This window comes from Notothenia rossii (genome assembly GCF_949606895.1).
Source record: "Notothenia rossii genome assembly, chromosome: 1".
Classification (NCBI taxonomy): Eukaryota; Metazoa; Chordata; class Actinopteri; order Perciformes; family Nototheniidae; genus Notothenia; species Notothenia rossii.
The window spans coordinates 48,041,347-48,061,742 of NC_136912.1; the positions used below are offsets into that span (position 1 = coordinate 48,041,347).

General features: G+C 42.2%; 1 protein-coding gene across 1 annotated transcript; it reads left to right on the plus strand.

Moving 5' to 3' along the window:
- Positions 1 to 4,732: 4,732 nt before the first annotated feature.
- LOC307018238 (uncharacterized protein) lies at positions 4,733 to 11,516 on the plus strand. Its single transcript, XM_079648378.1, has 2 exons — positions 4,733 to 5,254; positions 10,734 to 11,516. Exons 1-2 carry the CDS (start codon positions 5,121 to 5,123, stop codon positions 11,308 to 11,310), a joined length of 711 nt encoding a protein of 236 aa, XP_079504504.1. The 5' UTR covers positions 4,733 to 5,120; the 3' UTR covers positions 11,311 to 11,516.
- The last annotated feature ends 8,880 nt before the right edge of the window (positions 11,517 to 20,396 follow it).

The window sequence follows — 20,396 nt, forward strand, 5'->3', positions numbered from 1 at the left end:
TTAAAATGTTACTCAAGTAAGGGTACAAAAGTATCATTCAGCCTGTAACAATGTTTTTACAGCTCTGAATTATTTGCTTTACATCCTAGACATCCACATAAAATAATGTTCAAATTAAATTAAAGAACATTTAGGACTTTGGAAGATGCTTTGTGAATCTGTATATGTATAATATATTTTACTTCGAGCTAAAAAATTGTTTTAGAAAAGCAACATAAAATAAAGTGAGTGATGAGTATCCACTTCAAAATAACTGCTGGAGACATCACACCACACACACACACACACACACACACACACACACACACACACACACACACACACACACACACACACACACACACACACACACACACACACACACACACACACACACACACACACACACACACACACACACACACACACACACACACACACACACACTGAACGTCTCTACCACACACACACACACACACACACACACACACACACACACACACACACACACTGTGCTGTCCAGTCTCCCCCTGGGGGTCAGGTCAGTCTGAATGTTTTTCACATTGTATAAGATGTTATTTATTCAAATATAACATGTATTCTTTACATAGTGAATTTAAATTGTGTAAACGTTATGTCTTCCCTTGCTTTTTTACAAGTTGGTTTATTTTTTATATGTTTTAATGATTCTATTATTTGTGCCTCTTTATTTATTTTTTTATTCAATGGCTTGTTTAAATGTGTTGATTTTTGGTTGGTTTGTGCATTTTAACTTTGTTAAATCAGCTAGCTCAACTGCATTGATGTCTAACTATTGATGAATGTCTAACGGTTTGTATTTGGGTCAAAGACTCAGTGTCCAGGCCTCTCTGCTCAGCTGGCTGGTTTGTTTTCTGAATATCTTTCTCTAAATCAATCTGCCATTGTAAATATTAAATACATACAAAAAAAGGAAAGTTACATTTGTTACAAGAGCAGAATGTAATTTAACCAGTGTTTGTCAGTACTCATGAATGTGAAATAAGTGGTATCAGTATTTACAATATACTGTGGTTTATAGAAGAACATGTTTCATCAGTGCTTAATGCAATAGTTGTTGCATTTTATATGGTGTTGGTCCAATGCACATACACTCACACACACACACACCCCATACTTCTTAAAAAAGTTTCAGTTGTAGCTGTGTATTGATTTGCAGCACATATGTTGTATTATTTATCAATGATGTTTGGTACCATCTGATGGTGACTTTTCCCAGAATGGATTTCTAAAAGGTGACAGTTAGAACACACCTCTGGGATTTGGAAATGGTTTACTGAATGTAATACCCAATGTTGTTTGTCATTTATGCCTGCAGATGTGACAAATGGGACACATTTTTGCTTTTACATTTTTGTATATAATGATTTACCACTGTCTTTCTTCTCTCCTTGATATGGTTCTTGTTCATTTGTATACCAGACAAATCATATGGGTTGTGGTTAATTATATTGAAATGTGTTTCCAATGTTTTCCCCCTTCATGTATGTTAATGAGGTGGACAACAAAATAGGAACAACTTTCAATATAATTCTCTGTAAAAAAAAAACGCCTTCAAAATGTACTTAACATTTTTCAAAAGAAGTGACTGTGAAGATGTGTATATCTTAATGAATCTTTGTAAAGAAAGCCATGACATGAATTCATTAGCACCTTGCTCTCCCTCTCTTCTCCCCGCCTCACCTTTCTGCTGGGTGATTTACTGCAGTGTGAGCAGGTCAGTGCGCTGGCTCTTTATTGGTCATTAGTTGTGATGTTGGCAGGTCTCACACCTCTTGATCCTGGGTGGCCCTCCGCCTGCTTCAAAGTCCAACCAGGTTTGTCTGAGGGGGAAAGATCCTCTCAGCTGCTCGTTTTCTATCATTTCAAACTTGTTAAAATCAGTTCATTTAAAAAAAAATATGAAAATATGTCTCAAACTTAGTGGCACAAGTCATGTCAAAAGTATTAGTGTGCAGACAAAAATAAATGCATTTTTCAGTCACAAAATGTAGTACGTTGATTTCTGATATACTTCTATCACTGCTCTCTATCAGCAGCCAATGAAAAATGCTGTCCAACAAACATAACCAACAACAAGAAAGTGTGTGATTTTCACTCAAGGTTAATATTTAAATAAATACGATTGTACTCCTTTATTTATAAGGGGATTGGTCAGCAGCTCCTATCATACCTTATACTTTATCTTGATGTAGAAGCACAGCTCCTTCCTGTAGCGAGGCCAGCAGCGTTCATCACACAGTCTGTGCCTCTGTGGATATTAAGACTTAACATTGTTTTAAACAGAAGTCTTGAACATTTCAATGAGTAAAATTAAATTTGGTTACGTGTAATTGTTCAGAATATAAATGTACTTCAAGATATTGTTTTTATGTTTTAGCCTCGTTCTATATTCAATTGTAATCTCAAGTTGGTTGCATACAAGTAAAATGCTAAAACAATACTACAGATATGACTAAATGAAGAGAAAGTGTTAGTGGTGTTACACACAGTATACACCTGACCTGCTCTGAGTGAATAACATTAGACACACACCTATCCTGTGAGATCACTGAGTATAAAAACATAGATAACGACACAAATAATGCAGAGATACATATGATTCAGTATAAAAGCTAAGAGGCCATCCAAAGGATTATTTTCTTATTTGTTCATTTTCTTTAGACCATTTATTTTATGCTAGTATTTAGTAATGACAATGGTCACGTTTTGTTTTGGAAGTTTGTCCACAACAGCTACTTTGCACAATTGTAATGTATATATAATCCAATGCAAACATGTGTCTGTAGTATATTTCTATATATTTCTATAGCTTAGTGAGATTGTATATTGTAGAGCACACATGTCAAACTCAAGGCCGCGGGCTAAATCAGGCCCGTGCTGGATTTAATTTCGGCCCGCAGGATAATTTCTAATTACTATTAGATCTGGCCCGCCGGTACATTGCACGCACACCTTCACTCCATCCTGAGGGTTTCCTCAGCTCAGAGCCTGAGCCCAAACATTGATGAACTTGGCCCCAAGATGAGATGCCAAGTATCTGCTTGAGCTAGCATCACAGAGCAGCAAACTGAGTTTCAATGGATGTTTCCTTCTGCACTTTTTTTCTTGAGACAACAGAGCATGTTTGTTTTTTTCTTTGAGGGAAATTGTTTTTTTGAAGCTGTTGTTGGCCTGTGGGAAAATGTAATCATAAGAAATGAATGCAACTGATTATTTAATGTGTAATGTTGTTTTTATAGGCAATAATTTAAGCTCTGTTAGTTCCAGGTTTAATATGTGCAATAAGTTAATTTCAATAAGTTTTGCATTAAACATTGAAGCAGTCCGGCCCTCGACTAGTACCCATTTTTTTATTTTGGCCCACTGTATATTTGAGTTTGACACCCCTGTTGTAGAGTATTCAATTTATTCAGTATTTTCATTATATTGTTTATTATTTAGATACCCTAGTGATATACAGTATGTCCTTTCTTTACAAATTGTGGATTTCTATACTTGCTGCTAATGTTATCATCTGGACTGATGATAAATCGCCAGGTATAACTATGTATAGCACTGATCTTCTCCCTGGAGGCAGACAGTACTGGAATGAGTCTCACTACGAGGAAACAACACTGTTGTCTTGCTTTGACTTGAAATGTAGAAAGACATAATCATGATAGCCGTCCAGCACACCTCAGCTGGAAATTAGACTGATGTGAATAGAGATGCAAGTTATCCCACTTTACTATTAACCCCCCAGAACACACACACACACACACACACACACACACACACACACACGCACACACACGCACACACGTGCACACACACACACACACACACACACACACACACACACACACATACAAACACACCTTGCTTTAAATCCTAGGACCACCTGGCCTGGGCAGACCACCAGGCCGACCAGTCCACCGCGCTGCATGTTTTTGATCAGCAGGTCTGGGAACACACATAAAACCTGGTAAAAGGTGGACACTAACACACACATATGCTGGGCCATAACACTGCCACACACACAGCTACACACAGACAATAATGGAGCCATGGGTTTTATGTTTATAGTAATGTCTGGTAATGCGTGTGTGTGTGTGTGTGTGTGTGTGTGTGTGTGTGTGTGTGTGTGTGTGTGTGTGTGTGTGTGTGTGTGTGTGTGTGTGTGTGTGTGTGTGTGTGTGTGTGTGTGTGTGTGTGTGTGTGTGTGTGTGTGTGTGTGTGTGTGTGTGTGTGTGTGTGTGTGTGTGTGTGTGTGTGTGTGTGTGTGTGTGTGTGTGTGCGTGCGTGCGTGCGTGCGTGCGTGTGACATGATGAGAGCTAATGGGCTGACAGGTAGAGCAGGGTATATGCAGGAATCCTGAAGTCAAATTTAATACCTTTTAAGACCTTTTTTAAGACCCTTTCCATACATTTTAAGACCTCATCGCAACTTTGAGTTCTAACCGGTTACATTGGCAACACACTTTACCTCACATTTACTATATTGATTGTAAGATAGCAAAACTAAACAGAGTGCAGACAGACTACTGAAGCCTTCTCTCCACATGAATTTCAACCTCTCTGTGAAGGTCAGGTTTAATGCAGTATGCTGCTTTGTTGCTTCTGTACTCTGTGCTCTTTCATTCCAGTAAAACTCCTCAGAAAACATTAGAAACCAGTATTTGACCAATAAACAAAACAATTGACAAAACTTTGAACTATGAAATATGTGAGCTTCAGCGGGGTAATCCCATATAGGAGCTCCCTCACAAATACCCAGGGGTTAAATTGGGCTGGGGCTGTCCGGGGCTAAGCCCTGGCACATAGGACGATGCTCTGACGTCATCACCCTCACACATTTGTCATATGTTTACAAAAAAGGATATATATGTTAAGACTTTTCTCGTTCTTAATATAGACTATATTTAGGGTCTATATGTGTTGACTTTACTTTAAAATAGCAGATCTCTGTGACCGTATATAGTTTGGCTTAGACCCCGGCCCCACACGGTAAAACGCATACGCAAGCGCAAAAAAGGCTTCCTTTCAAACGCATTCGATTCATTAACGTGTCCGTTCACACTAGACCGCTGCAAATGCTGGAAACGATGTAGTACTATGTCATGCCTGTAAGTGGTGCTGCTGCCGCCCGAAATACACCAAAAGCAGCGAAGAAGAACCCGGAGCATGGTTGCCATGGTTGCCCTTCTGTTTATTCTCCTCGGTGGACGGCGTGTTCTCCTGCTGTATCTCTCAGGTAGTCCACCAGCAGATGAAAAACACCCACCTCTCCGCCTTTTCCAAGGAACGAGGGGACCGTGCGGCAGTTTCCGTAAAAAAAATGTTCCGCCGGTCAACATGTCCCTTAAAGTTTAAATCTTCCGTACAAATTAGGAAAGTGCCGGTCAGAGGTCTTCTTTGTTATTTATTGAGCTTTAAAACAAATTGATAACGACTCTGTTCTCTGTATAATAATATAATAATATTTAATAAACGGTGACTGCCTCTCTTTTCCTCCCCCTCTTCTGACAGCCCAGCAGCAGCAGGAGACGTGGGGAGAGGGAGGCGGGCTCTTTCATCGTTATCAGAAAATGATCATATAGGGCACACACGGAGCCGTTGGACCCCCAGAGCGTTGCGTATGCCGGTCTTCCCACCTTGGGACCCGTTACCGTAGTCGTTTATTATGAGACCCATGATCGTAGCTGCTCATGCTAGCTTGTCTCAGCTAAAGGTGGAACGGAGATTTGGTGCGTGGAGTTCAACTCTGAACCTATCTGGGGTCAGAGTTCAATTTCACGCACCAAATCTCCATTTCACTTACATATGTACATACAAAATGTGTGCTTTTAAAATGTTATACTCAATATTGTCATTTTAAAAATAAAAATGTATTCAATAATTTTTTTAGACGGAGCTCCATGGTGACTTGTGCTATTTTTAGAACATGCACGCGGGCGACCAATTTCCCCCCTGCGGGCGACTTAGTGCCCGCGGGCACCGCGTTGGCTACCCCTGCTGTAGAGGCACACACAGTAGGGGAGAGTGTGTGTGTGAATGTGGGTTATATACAGTCTATGGTTATAACATGGGGGACAGCAGAAACACGTCCGAGGCTAATTCATTAGAGTTCAGCTGCTACAGCCGCAGGCTCAGGGACGGATAGATGTGTATTCATGCTGCTCCTTAAACTGTCACTGTGGTCCAGTCATGACAAATGGGAGGAAGAGTCTAATAAACAAGGTTCACTAAGTCACCATCTTTACTCCCGGTGAACAACAAAACATGCTTACTGTCTTTATAATGAGGATTCACCTGTATCTTTAAATATATCTTTGGAACATTTGTCAATTCCAGACATGTTTCTAGATCACTGCAGTCTAAGGTTAAATCAAATCAAAACCAATATCATAAAACACGTTTGTGTTAATTAAAATCAAAATCTAATGTAAAATAAATAATATAGATACAAATATAATGAGATGAAATACAACAAAAAGACAATACAAATACAACATAAGGCAGGTCTCGGGGGGACAAACACAGGGTAATCTTAAGCCAGCTCTAACTATAGGCTTTATTAAAAAGGAAAGTCTTCAGCACACTCTTATAACCCCATCCGCCCGCCGGCGGGGGGAAAAACGCATCATCTGCAGGAAACGGCGTCTGAGGGCTTCTTAGTATTTAATAAACTATGAATGTTTAATATCCATGTAACGGGAAGAAACTCAGCTAACTTATGATAGGAACCATTTCTAGCAACAACAAAAAACATAAAACTAACGCTGAGCCTCTGAATTAGCCCTGAGCGAAAAAATGCTAACGCTGTTGGCACAGAACTAACGGTATAAAACCCTTATTACTTATCGTAAATGCAAATCCAACCCACGATTAGCATCATGAGATTACACAGATTCGATATGTATCTGTATCATCACTCAATTATCAGAACTCGTGACATGAGAAACAAAAACAGACATCACAACACGTGGCATTAGGTAGCCAACACGGCAATATGTCTTACCTTTGTTGTTGTCGGATCAAACGTGTCCTTCAATGACATTAAAACGATAAAAACGCTGCTGAAGGTTAATCCATAGGTTAATCCAATGTGTCTGTGTCACTTGGAAATGATTTCTGATAATCCATCAGCAATAAACCTAGTTGTACGTTTTCAGATTTCAGAGCATAAGATAGGTTTCGCTTTGTGCAAACCACGTGCGCATAGCCCCCACTTCTCAATGGTAACGTTGGTGTGTATATCTGGAAATTCCCCTTTGATTCTATTGGCTCAGAGATGTCAATCATCAAAATCGACCAATGGGTTCCAGAGAAACGGCAAAAACGCCCATTTCCACCCAAATGACTCCAGAGTTGGAGTTTCTTTTTCTAAACCTCTCTAAAAAGGTCAAATGTCACTTTTTTTGCATCAATCTTGATACAGGGTACTTATTATATGTTGTACTTTGGATTCCTAAAGCTTTTAGTCTACTAACCCATCATCCAAGGGTGGTTTTCACTATAAGTAAAAAAGAATTGTTGGACGGACACTATCATTTACATTTTTTTACTATGTTCAATCTGAATTTTCTTTAAAATAAAAAACATCTATATTTATTCTGACTCTTCTACATCCAACTCACAGGTTTATCATTACTTTGAGAAAAAAGATTATTAATTTTCCCCTTTTAGAAGTGTAGTTGTGGTCATTTGTTCTGGAAATGTCATTTTTGAGCCTGAGACCTGTAAAACAGGCTTGGGGTTTAACAGGTTAAATGTTTAGACATTGTCTGCCTCCATAATAAAAAAAGGAAGTTGGTTCCAGAGAATGAGAGCTTGGTAGATGATATTTACAGCATTCCACTATAGTTCTTCGAATCTTAGTTCTATAGTTCTTTGAATCTTTAATCTTCTTATTATTTCAACCAATAGTTTGTTTGTCAATAATTTCAGCCTACTTTCAGCTACAGAAACCATTCAAATATCAAAATAGTCAGCCTTTTCAGCAAATGATGGGAAACTTTCAACTTTTTCAAAATATGTTATACTTTTTGAAATATTGAGCTTTTTAAACTCTTTTTTTAACATTTAACTCAATGGGAGGAACCTTAAAATCCTACACCGTGCGCCAAATGCTACTTCTTCCACATACTTTCAGCTAGAGACTTCATTCCAACTTTAAAATGATCACAAGACCTTCAGCTATAAAACGTGTTCTTCAGATTGTTCATATCTTTTACACTTTTTAGGATGTTTAACTTAGTTTGGAGCTTGGTAAAGAGGCCTTCTTCAGATTTTAACATTAGTGTGTTAGCTGCTTGTTTAGTTAGAGTGCTTTGATCTCAAAACAGAGTGGAGGGCAGCTTGAAATTCGCCCAAAATATATTTTTAAACCTGCCATAATTCCCAAACCCTACACTCCTTGGACATAATTTTCCTGAAAAACGTAGGAAAACCTCTCCTAGGTTGAAAAAAAAAAAAATGCTTGAAGAGCAAGAGACAAAAACTTCCACCTAGCTCCCAATAGACTCCCATGTAAACATTTTCCGGATCTTTCTTCAGACTAGAGAGAAGTAAACTTTCAACAAACTGCTCCCATCTCCACATTTTAGACACAAAACCTTAAAAAAAACATATATCAGTTCATCGGGGTTCTCTGATGCTCACGGTCTGGTCATTATTTTATAGGAGCCATAGTTTTTGAACAGGTGGCAAAATTGTCAGATATAATCCTCAATTCATTCTGAATGGGACTCAGTGCTGCGGTTGGTTACCATGGTGTTGCTGGGCAGATTGGGGCAACACACCTGAGTGACATCATCTAATCAGAGCAGACAAGCCCACAGACAGACTGGTACACACACACACACAAACACACACACACACACACACACACACACACACACGCACACACAGACACACACACACAGACACACAGACACACACACACACACACACACACACACTGAACGTCTCTACCACACACACACACAACACAACCACAGACTCACTCTCTCTCTCTCTCACACACACACACACACGTTGATATGTTTCCGAAAGCAGCTACAGTTTTTAAACTATAGTTAGAAATGTAAAAGGTTTATTTCTCCTTCAGAACAATGGAAAGGCTCTCGTTTCACAGCACATCTCCATGGTAACCTTTGATCTCTGGGCTTCGACACACAGGTCTTTGTAAACATATATTCACTACTACTTACTAATATATCTAACTCCTTCAGCCTACTTTCAGCTACAGAAACCATTCACCTATTACATTATTCAGCTATTTCAGGACATTGAGGCTATACATGTTGTTGTTTATACCTTTTTTAAATCTTTTCTTTTAAATATTAAGCTTCTTCACTATTTTTCCTACTCTTCCAGTTTAACATTTCACTTTCAAGTTTTCAACAAAGTTCACAAATTGATTTATTTTTACTCTATAACAATTTGATTCATCTAGTCAATTAATGCGAATACCATCCGATAGCCATCTCAGATCATTCTACCACCTCGGTTGACATTAATTTCCCTCTTGGTATGTCCCCCCCCTCCATTATGGAAATTCAATTCTCCCCTGCTGTCAGACAGTGAATTTTTAGACTATCTTTCCACTCAGATGTCTTCCTACATTGAAATGAATGACACTTCCGACGTTAGTCGCGGTATTCTTTGGGAGGCTCTTAAGGCCACTGTGCGGGGACAGGTCATTTTGTACACTTGACGTAAGAGAAAAGAGGACAAGGCTTTCAGAAATCTGTGTTGAGCTTCGCTTACTCAATGAAAACATACTCCTCCTCTCCCTCTCCCTCCTGCTACATTCAGAACACGGCCTTCTGATTACAGGTATTGTTGAGAGACAACTGAGACAGTGTAGGCAGCGTTACTTTGAGCAGGGTGACAAAGCTGGTAGACTCCTAGCTCAACAAGCTCGTGCTGCCAATGCGTCCAGATTGATTCCCCAAATCAGATTGTCCGATGGCAACCTTACTTCTAACCCAGCTGATATTAACAGGTCTTCTCGGAATTTTACACCAATCTCTACACTTCGGATTGTCCCCCGATCCCTGCCACGACCCCCAATCCTTTTGACTCCTTAACATACCCCAAAATTAACGAGAACATCGCCAGTGAATTGGGCGGCCCCATCTCCACCCTGGAGATACATGATACAAGTCTCCTGGGCCCGACGGATATACAGTTGAATTCTATAAGGCATATTCTTCCAAGTTAGCCCCGATTTTGGCTAGGATGTACAATGACTCTCTGCAGACAGGCCGATTACCAGAAACGTTGTCCATTGCGTCTATCTCCTTGCTTCTCAAGAAAGACAAAGATCCTACTTCATGTGGCAGTTACAGACCAATCTCACTGTTAAATGTGGACTGTAAGATACTGGCCAAAATACTGGCTATCCGCCTCCAAAGTGTGCTGCCAGATATAATTTTGCTGGACCAAACAGGCTTTATGGTGGGGAGACACTCTTTTATTAACACAAGGAGGTTGCTCAATATAATCTTCTCTCTTTTCTCTAACACCCCCGAAGTCATAGTGACACTTGACGCAGAGAAGGCCTTCGATAGGGTTTAGTGGGGTTTCCTATTTTCTAGTCTTGATACATTTGGTTTCGATTCCCAATTTATTTCCTGGATTAATTATATGCCTCTCCATCTGCCTCTGTACACACTAATGGCATTCGATCTCCCCCTTTCTCTCTCCAACGTGGTACTTGCCAGGGGTGTCCTCTTTCGCACCCTGCTTCACTACCGGGCGACGCTGCATTCAACTACCGGCAGTTCCCCAGCCCTCTTGATGATGGGCCGTGAGCTGCAGCTCCCTTTGGATCGGCTACGGGCCCCGGCGGCCGTCAAACCAACAGCCGCACCCTGCCAGAGCGCCAGGGTCGCAGAGGCTCAGCGTCGCATGAAGCAGCGGTTCGACAAGAGACGGAGAGTGAGAGCGCCTCCCTTCACAGTGGGGGACTGGGTCAGGATCCACCGTCCTAACCGGGACCACAAGCTGCTATACTTCTGGACGGCGCCGATGAAGGTCACAGCTCAACTGGGGTCAGCCACCTTTCGTCTGGCCGACGGATCACGGTGGCATGGAAGCCGGCTTCGGAAGGCGGCACCGCCCCCCATCGTGGACCCAGGGCCCAAGGAGGACAGGGACTTTGCTTTTCCTGATGAGCAGTTGCAGGGTCCAGCTGGGTTCCCACCTGAGCCGGTTGAGCCAGTGGTTCGTCCAGAAGCTCATCCGGCCCGTGTCCGGGTCAGACCAAGATACTTGGAAGACTATATTGTGAGCTTGTGACTCTCAGGGGTAATGTTCAGAGCATAGTCTGTTGCATGGCAGAATAATCCACATGGCTATGCTGGTGACTGGTAGCCTACCCAGTTCATCTAGAGTAGATAGCTAAAAGTTAATTGGGTTCCTTGTGGGGGGGGTAAATGTTATGTATGTGTCTCATCAGGTGTGACTGTGCCTTTACGATGGCACCGGGAGTTTGGGGATGTGTGAACCGCATACAGTTAGTTGTTGTTGTGTTGTCATGGCAGCGTGTGCAATAACGTGTTCAATAAACGGTCAACCTAAATTTCCGTAGTCCATAGTCTTATATATACAACAGGCATTACGCGTCATGGCATGGTTCATAAACTGTCTCTATATGCTGATGACCTTCTTCTTATGATCTCGAACCCCTTATCCTCTCTTCCCCCCCCCATACTGTCGCTTTTAGATCAATTTGGCCATGCATCAGGTTACAAACTAAACATTCAAAAGAGCAAAGTATTTTTTGTAAATAAGATGGCAGAGGCACTTCCCCAATCCCTATTCCCCTTTAAACGGGCTGTGGAGGGGTTAAAATACTTGGGGGTGTTTGTTGCAAACTCTTTTAAAGACCTGTTCCCTAAAAACGTTCAGCCTCTACTAGATAAATGCAAAGCTGATATGTCTAGGTGGGCCTCCCTTCCCCTGTCTCTTGCGGGTCGCGTCAACCTTATAAAGATGGTCATCCTGACAAAGTTTATTTTCCTTTTCCAACACATCCCAGTGCACATCAATGCATACTTTTTCACTGATCTTGATAAGCAGTTGAATGCTTTCATTTGGAACAACAAGCCTGCGCGTATTAGAAGGTTGTGTCTCCAACTCCCTAAATCAGAAGGGGGCCTGGCGCTCCCCAACTTTCGCCACTATTACTGAGCCTCTAATATTAACAAACTCCTCTATTGGGCTAACTATAAACTTTCAGACCCCTTCCCACCTTGGGTACATATTGAGCTGTCATCTTCTGCTCATTTGCACTATATAATCTGCTCTCAGATCCCTGTAGCGACCCATAAACATTTGAGTAACCCATTTGTAGGAGCCACATATGAAGTATTTTTATGTGTTTGTTACGATACACGTTTTTTGAGTCACTATAGGTGGTGGGCGTGTCATTGGATTTGTGTGGTCACGTTTGTGGTTATATCCGATTGCTTTTACCTGCGCACTTTGTAATAGATGGAGGGGGAATGTGCTAGAGAAGGAAAATGTTTGTTAACCGGACGCATAAAAGGATATACGCATATGGATATGGAATATTGCATTTTTGCTTTGGAAATAAAAGGTCAAACGCATACTTTTGGAAAGATTGAGTTAGGATTGATCTGTGACGCTGTGGATCGATCTGTGACGCTGTGGAATTAAAAGGAAACATTGAAACGCCGTGTTCGCCGCTGTATTGGAGAGTGGCTTAAGGAAACTTCAGCGTACTGCCGGGAGGATAAAGACTGACGGACAATCCACACAGCATCAGGAGCGAGCGGTATGTAACTTCTTCATTCATGCTGTGTAAATGTTTGTTAGAACACAGTGTGAATAAGTTACTACTGCGTGTCCATTGGGGACTGACTTGTTGCTTGTTGGTTTGTGCCGCTAGAGGTTGTGTGGATTGGAGCATTTGTTGTTCATTCGTTAAAACATTAAAAGGATATCTCAATAAGTGGATCAAATTAAGATGTCAATGTGGCAAAAATGGATGAACAAAAGAGAGAGTCGATACTCACTGCCAAGGCTTTGGCAAATAAAATGGAAAAGCTTCAAAAGGAACGTCAATCAAAGGTTCACAAAATGAAAAGTGTGATTAAAACAATGAAGGATCTCATGCAAAGGGATGACAACGCCTCACAAATACAAACTCAACTTGAACATTTAATTCAACTGGTTAAAGAAACCACCCTGTTACACAAGTCTGTAATTCCTCTTCTTCCTGCAGACGAACAGGAAAAACAAAATGTATGGTTTGCCAAGACACTGAAATACAATAATGGATTTATCGACGATGTCAAGTAATGGCTTTCTGAAACTGGGAGACAACCGAGCAGCACCACATGTTCCCTCAATTGAGATATCTGATGAACACCAACAAAGTATGTCTCATGTTTCAAAACAATCTGGGAAAAATGTTGGAACTTCTGAAGCACAAGAGGAAATAAAACCAAGCGACAGTGTTTCAAACATAGGAAGCATTGGGTCTTGCAAGCGGAGCTCTGCTGGAACCAGGCCCAGTGTTTCAACTATATCATCATGCATCAAAGCTGAGGCTGACATGGCCGCTCTCATGGCACGACAAATGTTACTAAAAGACAAGCATGCATTGGATGAACAAGAGGAAGAGCTCAGGAAAAAGAAGGAATAGCTCAGGAAAAAGAGGGAGCAACTGGAAATGGAAGTGGAAATAGCCGCATCAAGGGCTAAAATTAATGTGCTAAGGTGCTCTGGAAGGTCTTGTGCTGCAAGTAACACATCTGTGAGTCCCAATGGCTTGCATTCTTATTTGGAAAGGGGACGAAAGGAAGTCACACTCAGTGCTGGAGCAAAAACATTTGTGCCTGACACAAACAGGCCTACAGGTGGCCAAACTGTTTGATCGGGGGTTTTCGCACAGAGAACATGAAGTAGAATATGGAAATCTGCAACATCAAGCCACAAGAAGCTCAGAGGCCAATATACATCAAAGTTCAACATAATCACATCCACAGTTACAGCACCAAAGCAATCACCCAGCAGCACTGGCACCAAGCAGCAGTGCTCAGAATCCTTTAATTAATGTTTAGGCAAGATAAAATGAATGTTGAATGTTGAATGTTACGATACATGTTTTTTGAGTCACTATAGTTGGTGGGCGTGTCATTGGATTTGTGTGGTGACGTTTGTGGTTATATCCGGTTGCTTGTACCTGCGCACTTTGTAATAGATGGATGGGGAGTGAGCTAGAGAAGGACCATTTTTGTTGACCGCACGCACGCATACAAGGATATACACATATGGATATGGAATATTGCATTTTTGCTTTGGAAATAAAAGGTCAAACTCATACATTTGGAAAGACTGAGTTTTTGCGCGTCCAGTGTTTTTTCTCTTGTTAAGCCCCTCGCGGCACTTTGTTTAAGATTACTGCCGCAATACAATTGTTACTAGCACCTTAAGCATTTGGCTCCAATTCAGGAAACAGCATGGGTTACATAGAGCTTCGGTTCACGCCCCAATTTCAAACAATCACCTATTCTCCCCATTGTGTACTGACCCGGCCTTCCACATTTGGTTGAACAATGGTCTCGCAGCGCTTAAAGAGCAACTTCCAGGTTAAAGACACCTGTGAATAAATGTGTAGGAAAATGATGAATACACTAGATTTTCAAAAATATATACAGAAATATACCCTACAGTGACATCTGGCGTCGTTTTTGTAAGAAATGTTCACTTCCGCATAAAAAAGCCTCGGCACGTGACCTCCCGCGTGTGACGTAACACGGGGGACACAAGGGGGAGAGCGGCCGGTGTAATGTATTAATAAACATGGATCCCAATGCTAGTTTCGACACAGAAGACACAGAAGAAGTTGAACATGAATATTCGAATGCATATGACGGACCACAACCTTATAATTATGAGCCTGCTAGGCGTCCAAGAGACCAGGAGCAGAAATTGAGCTGTGGTGTGTGGAGAACCAGTGGAGAACTGGGCAGCTATCTTGGTGAGTGACCGACGTTAGCTACAGAATGTTAGCTAACGTCACATCACAACATTGTAAAGTTAGCTATCATATATCAGGCTATAACTAAAGTAGCATTGATCATATAGTAACGTTACTGGCAGGACTGTTGATACTGATCCATAACAGAAACTAATGCGCAAGGACAGTATCAGCCGTATCTCGCGTTACCTAATGCAACTCCACACTACGGTGCTGTGTACCGGAGGGGAGACGCGAGATACGGCTGATACTTGACGATCTGGCGGAGAAAGGTTGTGGAGCCTCCGTTGATATGTCGTTGTAAATGGCTTGATGGAAAGCAGGTGTGTAGTCGGGGAGGGTGCACAGCTGACTGCAGCAGGTGAGTGGAGGTCGAGCCGGGAGCCAGGAGTGACAGCCACCACGCACACACAAACAACACAGTACTGGAGGGGAGAGAGAGAGAGCAGCGAAGGGGGGGGCGAGATAGAAGTAATACGGTTTCCTGATAAAGCTGTGGAGAGTATGTGCTGCAGGGAGGTGGATGCACAACACACCCAGGAACGAACGCTAGCTCCGGTCCTTTTTACTGTGGACTCAATGTCCTGACAGGCTGGTATTTGTGCAACCTGCACAAACACAATACTGCACCATGATTACAAATGGTGAAATGCAATGTAAAACTACCGAAAAATACCAGCTCCTTAAAACACAACCGCTCTACTCAACGCAACTCCACTATACCCGCGGTCAGAGAGCGGAGATGTGTCCCCTGCGTGATGTAATATGACGCGTTTGACGTATGACCTTAAAAAAAAGCCGTTTTTAAGAGCAGAGCTCAAAATTGCTCCTTTCCCTCTGAATTCCTGCCCTTATGTCTCGTAAAACATATCAAATCCTGCATTCACTTTTTTAAGTGTAATTTTCAAGCAAGTCTAAGCATAAATGTAGAAAAAATAAAAACCTGCAAGATGCTCTTTAATGACCTTTACGAGGATGGAGTCTTTTCATCCGTTGAGTCCCTGTCAGTCAAATTCACAGTCATCTCTTCCGTTTTTTCCAAATCAGGCACTTCATCCAAAAGCAATTTCCCCATTTCCCCCCTGAATCGCCAATTGATACATTTCTCACACTCGACCCTGATCAAAAAAACTTGGTTTCAGTTCTCTATGGTCAGATTGGTTCCCTGAGTCCGGACCCTATGGTGCCTCTTAAGGGAGCTCTGGGAGCGTGATCTAGGTAGCAACATTTCCGATGATCAATGGAGTGACGTTCTCAACCTAGTCCATACATCATCTATCTGTGCTAGATATGGCCTACTCCAGTGCAAGGTGCTCCACAGAGCTCACTTTACTCATGCTAAACTGGCTAAAATATTCCCAGATCAGAGTGATGCCTGTAACAGATGCAATCAATCCCCAGCTGACCATCTGCACATGTTCTGGACTTGCCCGAGGCTGGACACATTTTGGAACCATTGAGCAGGCCTTTAACACAAAGATAGACCCTAATCCTATGGCTGCACTGTTCGGCCTTCCTCCACCTGAGAATATGCCCATTACTATACGCTGTGTCATTGCCTTCACCACTCTATTAGCTAGACGCTCTATTCTCTTCAAATGGATACATGCTTTCCCACCAACGCATGATCAGTTGATACATGATGTCTTGCAATGCCTTCAGATGGAGAAGTTAAGATTCTCATTAAAAGGATCTCTGAAATCCTTCCGTATTACCTGGGACCCACTATTAGGCCTTATCAAAGAACTCCCTATCACTTCTGACGCTGAGTCGCAGGTAGCTCTCTGAAAGGAAATAGATAAAATAAAAGTGACCATTCATATTACTGCTCTTCCGCCATGACCCTTTGTCTTTTGACCTAGACCAGTGGTTTTCAAAGTGTGAGGCGAGCCTCCCCTGGGGGGCGCCAGAGAGCTTCAGGGGAGGCGCAGCGCGAGGAAAAAAAATAACGAGAAAAAGACGAGTAAAGTGACACTTGCACACTTTTAGCTGTCTGTGGAGACCGAGTTCCCCCACTTCGCCAAAAAGGCTGTAAAAGTGCTCACTCCGTTCACCTCCACCTACCTGTGTGAGTGCGGGTTTTCCACATTGACTTTGATCAAAAGCAAGTACCGGTCAAGGCTGCAGCCAGAGGATGATCTGCGTTTATTCCTGTGTGCATCAAAGACACAGACTCATTGTTCCCACTAAAGTAGGGGTGAGTGTAATAAGTAGACCCTCCAGAAAAACGCGATTCTGCGATCGCAGAATTTCCCGCATAATCAGCAAAATGCCGCAGATTTTTTAAAGTCCGCATATTTATCAAAAGGCCGCATAATCCCCGCATTTTTCCACACAAAGTTGAGAAAAAAAAATAAAAGAGTTAACTCGTCTTGACGAGTAGTGATGATGACGCAACGTCATCAGCCCGCGCATCACAGAAGGCAAACACCGTCGTGTGAAGGTGTGGAATTCACACACCAAGATGAACAAATCGAATCCATCACATTTACCCACGAACATTTCAGCTAAAGACCGGGCAAAGCAGTACCCCAATGTCTTGCACGAAAGTGGGGGGAAACTGTTCTGTACCCAGGGCCGCCTTAATGCACGGGCTGACCTGGGCTGAAGCCCAGGGGCCTACGGAGATCGGGGGCCTATCATGAGCCAATTAAAAAATAAAAAAATTAATTCTTTTTTTTTTATTTCGGGTGTTTTTTGTTTTTTTTAAATAAACAAATTCTTGGCTTTCAGAATAGGAAACTTTCATTTCCAAAATCACACGATAAATACATTTTTGAATCTTGTAAAGGGAAGACGACAGCTCTCCCTCGCCACACTGCTGTTCCACAGCGCCGCCCCCCTCCCTCCACTGAAATTATTATTGTAAGACGTAGAGTAATGATAGATAACACAGCAAGGTCCGTTACAGTTTGTTTTCATCTGATTTTAAAAAAACAAAGTCTTGGCTTTCAGAATATTAAACTTGTTTCGGCAAATTCAGATGATAAATACAACTTTGAAGCTTGTAACGGCATAATTACAAGCGGAGAACGGAGTAACTTGACGTCACAGCAGGCATAACAACAGCCGATGTTTCTCGTGAGGGTTTTCCCCGGGAAACAAACACAATACACACAAACGCAAATATACACAAACACACACACGTCAGAATGAGAATATGTTTCACATGTGACTTATTCAAATTGCGAGTGATTGAGTGAAGAAAAAGTTTGAGTGGCGCTCGGAAAAGGAAATTGTTGAGGGAAAAGGAGTTTCGAGACAAGCAGCTATTACAAAAAATGCCGACGCTTACAGGTTATTTTAAACCTGTAGGCCAGGATGAGGAGGAAGGACAGATGAGTTCTGTACCGAGCGGTAGCGGTGCCGGCCGCGGGGCCTCGGAGACAAGTAGGCCGTCTGGTTCTGATAGCGATGGAGTAGCGGGAGAGGAAAAACAGACAGGAGGGACATTATCTGTTGGAGGAGATGGAGAGGACGACGAGGACTTGCTACGTGGAGGGGAGCCAACGGCAACCGGACAAATACATGAGGGAGGCCCGATACATCACTCATATGGAGGAGAGGACCAGGCGCGTGTAGAGCAGAGTGGAGAAGTGCGATCACAGAGCCTGCCGAGGCTATAAATGACTTTGATTTGTTGTTTAAATAGGGGGCCCACAAAAACAGGGCCTGATGGCAGGTTAAGGCGGGCTTGTCTGTACCCCGTGCAACTGTGTGTTGGAGCATAAAAGGAAATCGACTGTGAATACCCACTTCGATTCGCTCAAACATTCAAAAATGGTTTCTGCTGCGGACAAGAAAGCCAAGCAACTCACGCTCACAGACGCTTCAACCTCCAAAACCCTTTCGAGGGTTGCAAGAAACGAGGTGAGTAGCCTAAAATATTGAAGCTGGTCAGATAACGAACGAGTAAATGAAAACAGAATGAGGAGGTGTGTGTGTGTGTGTGTGTGTGTGTGTGTGTGTGTGTGTGTGTGTGTGTGTGTGTGTGTGTGTGTGTGTGTGTGTGTGTGTGTGTGTGTGTGTGTGTGTGTGTGTGTGTGTTTCTGTGATGTAGCTTGCTTCTAGTATGCTTGTTTATCATAGCAACTCTTTAAAAGTGCTCCCTTTCATTCAGTAGTAGCAGAGTAACAGGGTGCGGGAGAATAATCACCTTTTTTCCGCTTCCCGCATATTTCGCAACTTTCCGCATATTTCGCAACTTTCCGCATATTTCGCAACTTTCCGCATATTACGCAACTTCCCGTAATTTTCCCGCATAAAATCACATAAAAACCCCGCATTTTTATCGCATAATCAAGGATTTTAGCCCGCATAATCAATGATTTTAGCCCGCATAATTAAGGATTTTGGCCCGCGTTTTTCTGGAGGGTCTAAATAAGGAGGCACAGTTGACGTTCAGTGTGTTGCCGGGAGCATATAAGGATGTATCCACGATGTTGAAAATGTTAAAAAAAAAGATGTGTTAAGAACACGGCGTGCGAAAATATACGGGTCGTGCTGCAGCTAGATTTGCCTCTCCTCTGTAAGAAGGTGTCGGTGACTGACATGCAAGGAAGAACGGCTGTCCACAGGCTGTTCCAACTTTAACCACTTTATTAACTTCCAGGGTAGTGAATTGAACATGCAATTGTAATTGGCTGTGTGATATATTTTCGTGCACGGACACGCATTTTCCACAACACACAAACTGAACAACACTCCATTTTCCGATCGCTACCAGTGTCCTTGCGATCTTGTTATAACAACAACAAGTGCACATTACTGATGCAATATGGTTGAGACCATTCGGGCTTATTTTAGAGGCGTGCAAGGAATAGTCCAAGTAGTGGGGGAGTTGTATACAATATGTTTAAAACATAAAGATAAAAAGGTTTTAAAAAGTTATTGTTAAATGTTTTAAGGAGTTGCTACTCGGACAATAAAATCGGTGCAGTCAGCGAGTCAGCCCAATAGATTCAAACACACACAAAGAGACGAGACAAGAGGAGAGAAACAGTCTTCATTTTCTCTTACTGGACCTATTTGAAATGCAATAGACCTATCGCTAAGCCACGCCCCTTTCGAAAACTCGGACAAACAAAGCCGACCGTGAATTACTTTTGACAATGGCCGCGGGGGGATTTCAAGTTCAATTGTCAGATTTACCACAGCAGGTAATAGACCTGTTTTTTAAAGATGACACAAATATTTTGTCTAGAAGCAGACAGAGAGGGTTACAGTATGCAGTGGAAAAGTACGTTCATGAGATACAAATTTACAGAAAAGAAACCATTAGAATCGAAGCCAAATGCTACCACTCGCAACAGAAAAGTGAGAAACCCCACAAGCTCTGTATCAATGTTGCTGATGACAACACCATCATAAAGCA

What these genes read in the sequence shown, in the direction of transcription:
- LOC307018238 (XM_079648378.1), top strand. Translation starts at nt 5,121, where the DNA reads ATGCCTGTAAGTGGTGCTGCTGCCGCCCGAAATACACCAAAAGCAGCG. An exon ending in TCTCCTGCTGTATCTCTCAG is followed by an intron (nt 5,255 to 10,733) that starts GTAGTCCACCAG and finishes GGTACTTGCCAG; the next exon opens with GGGTGTCCTCTTTCGCACCC.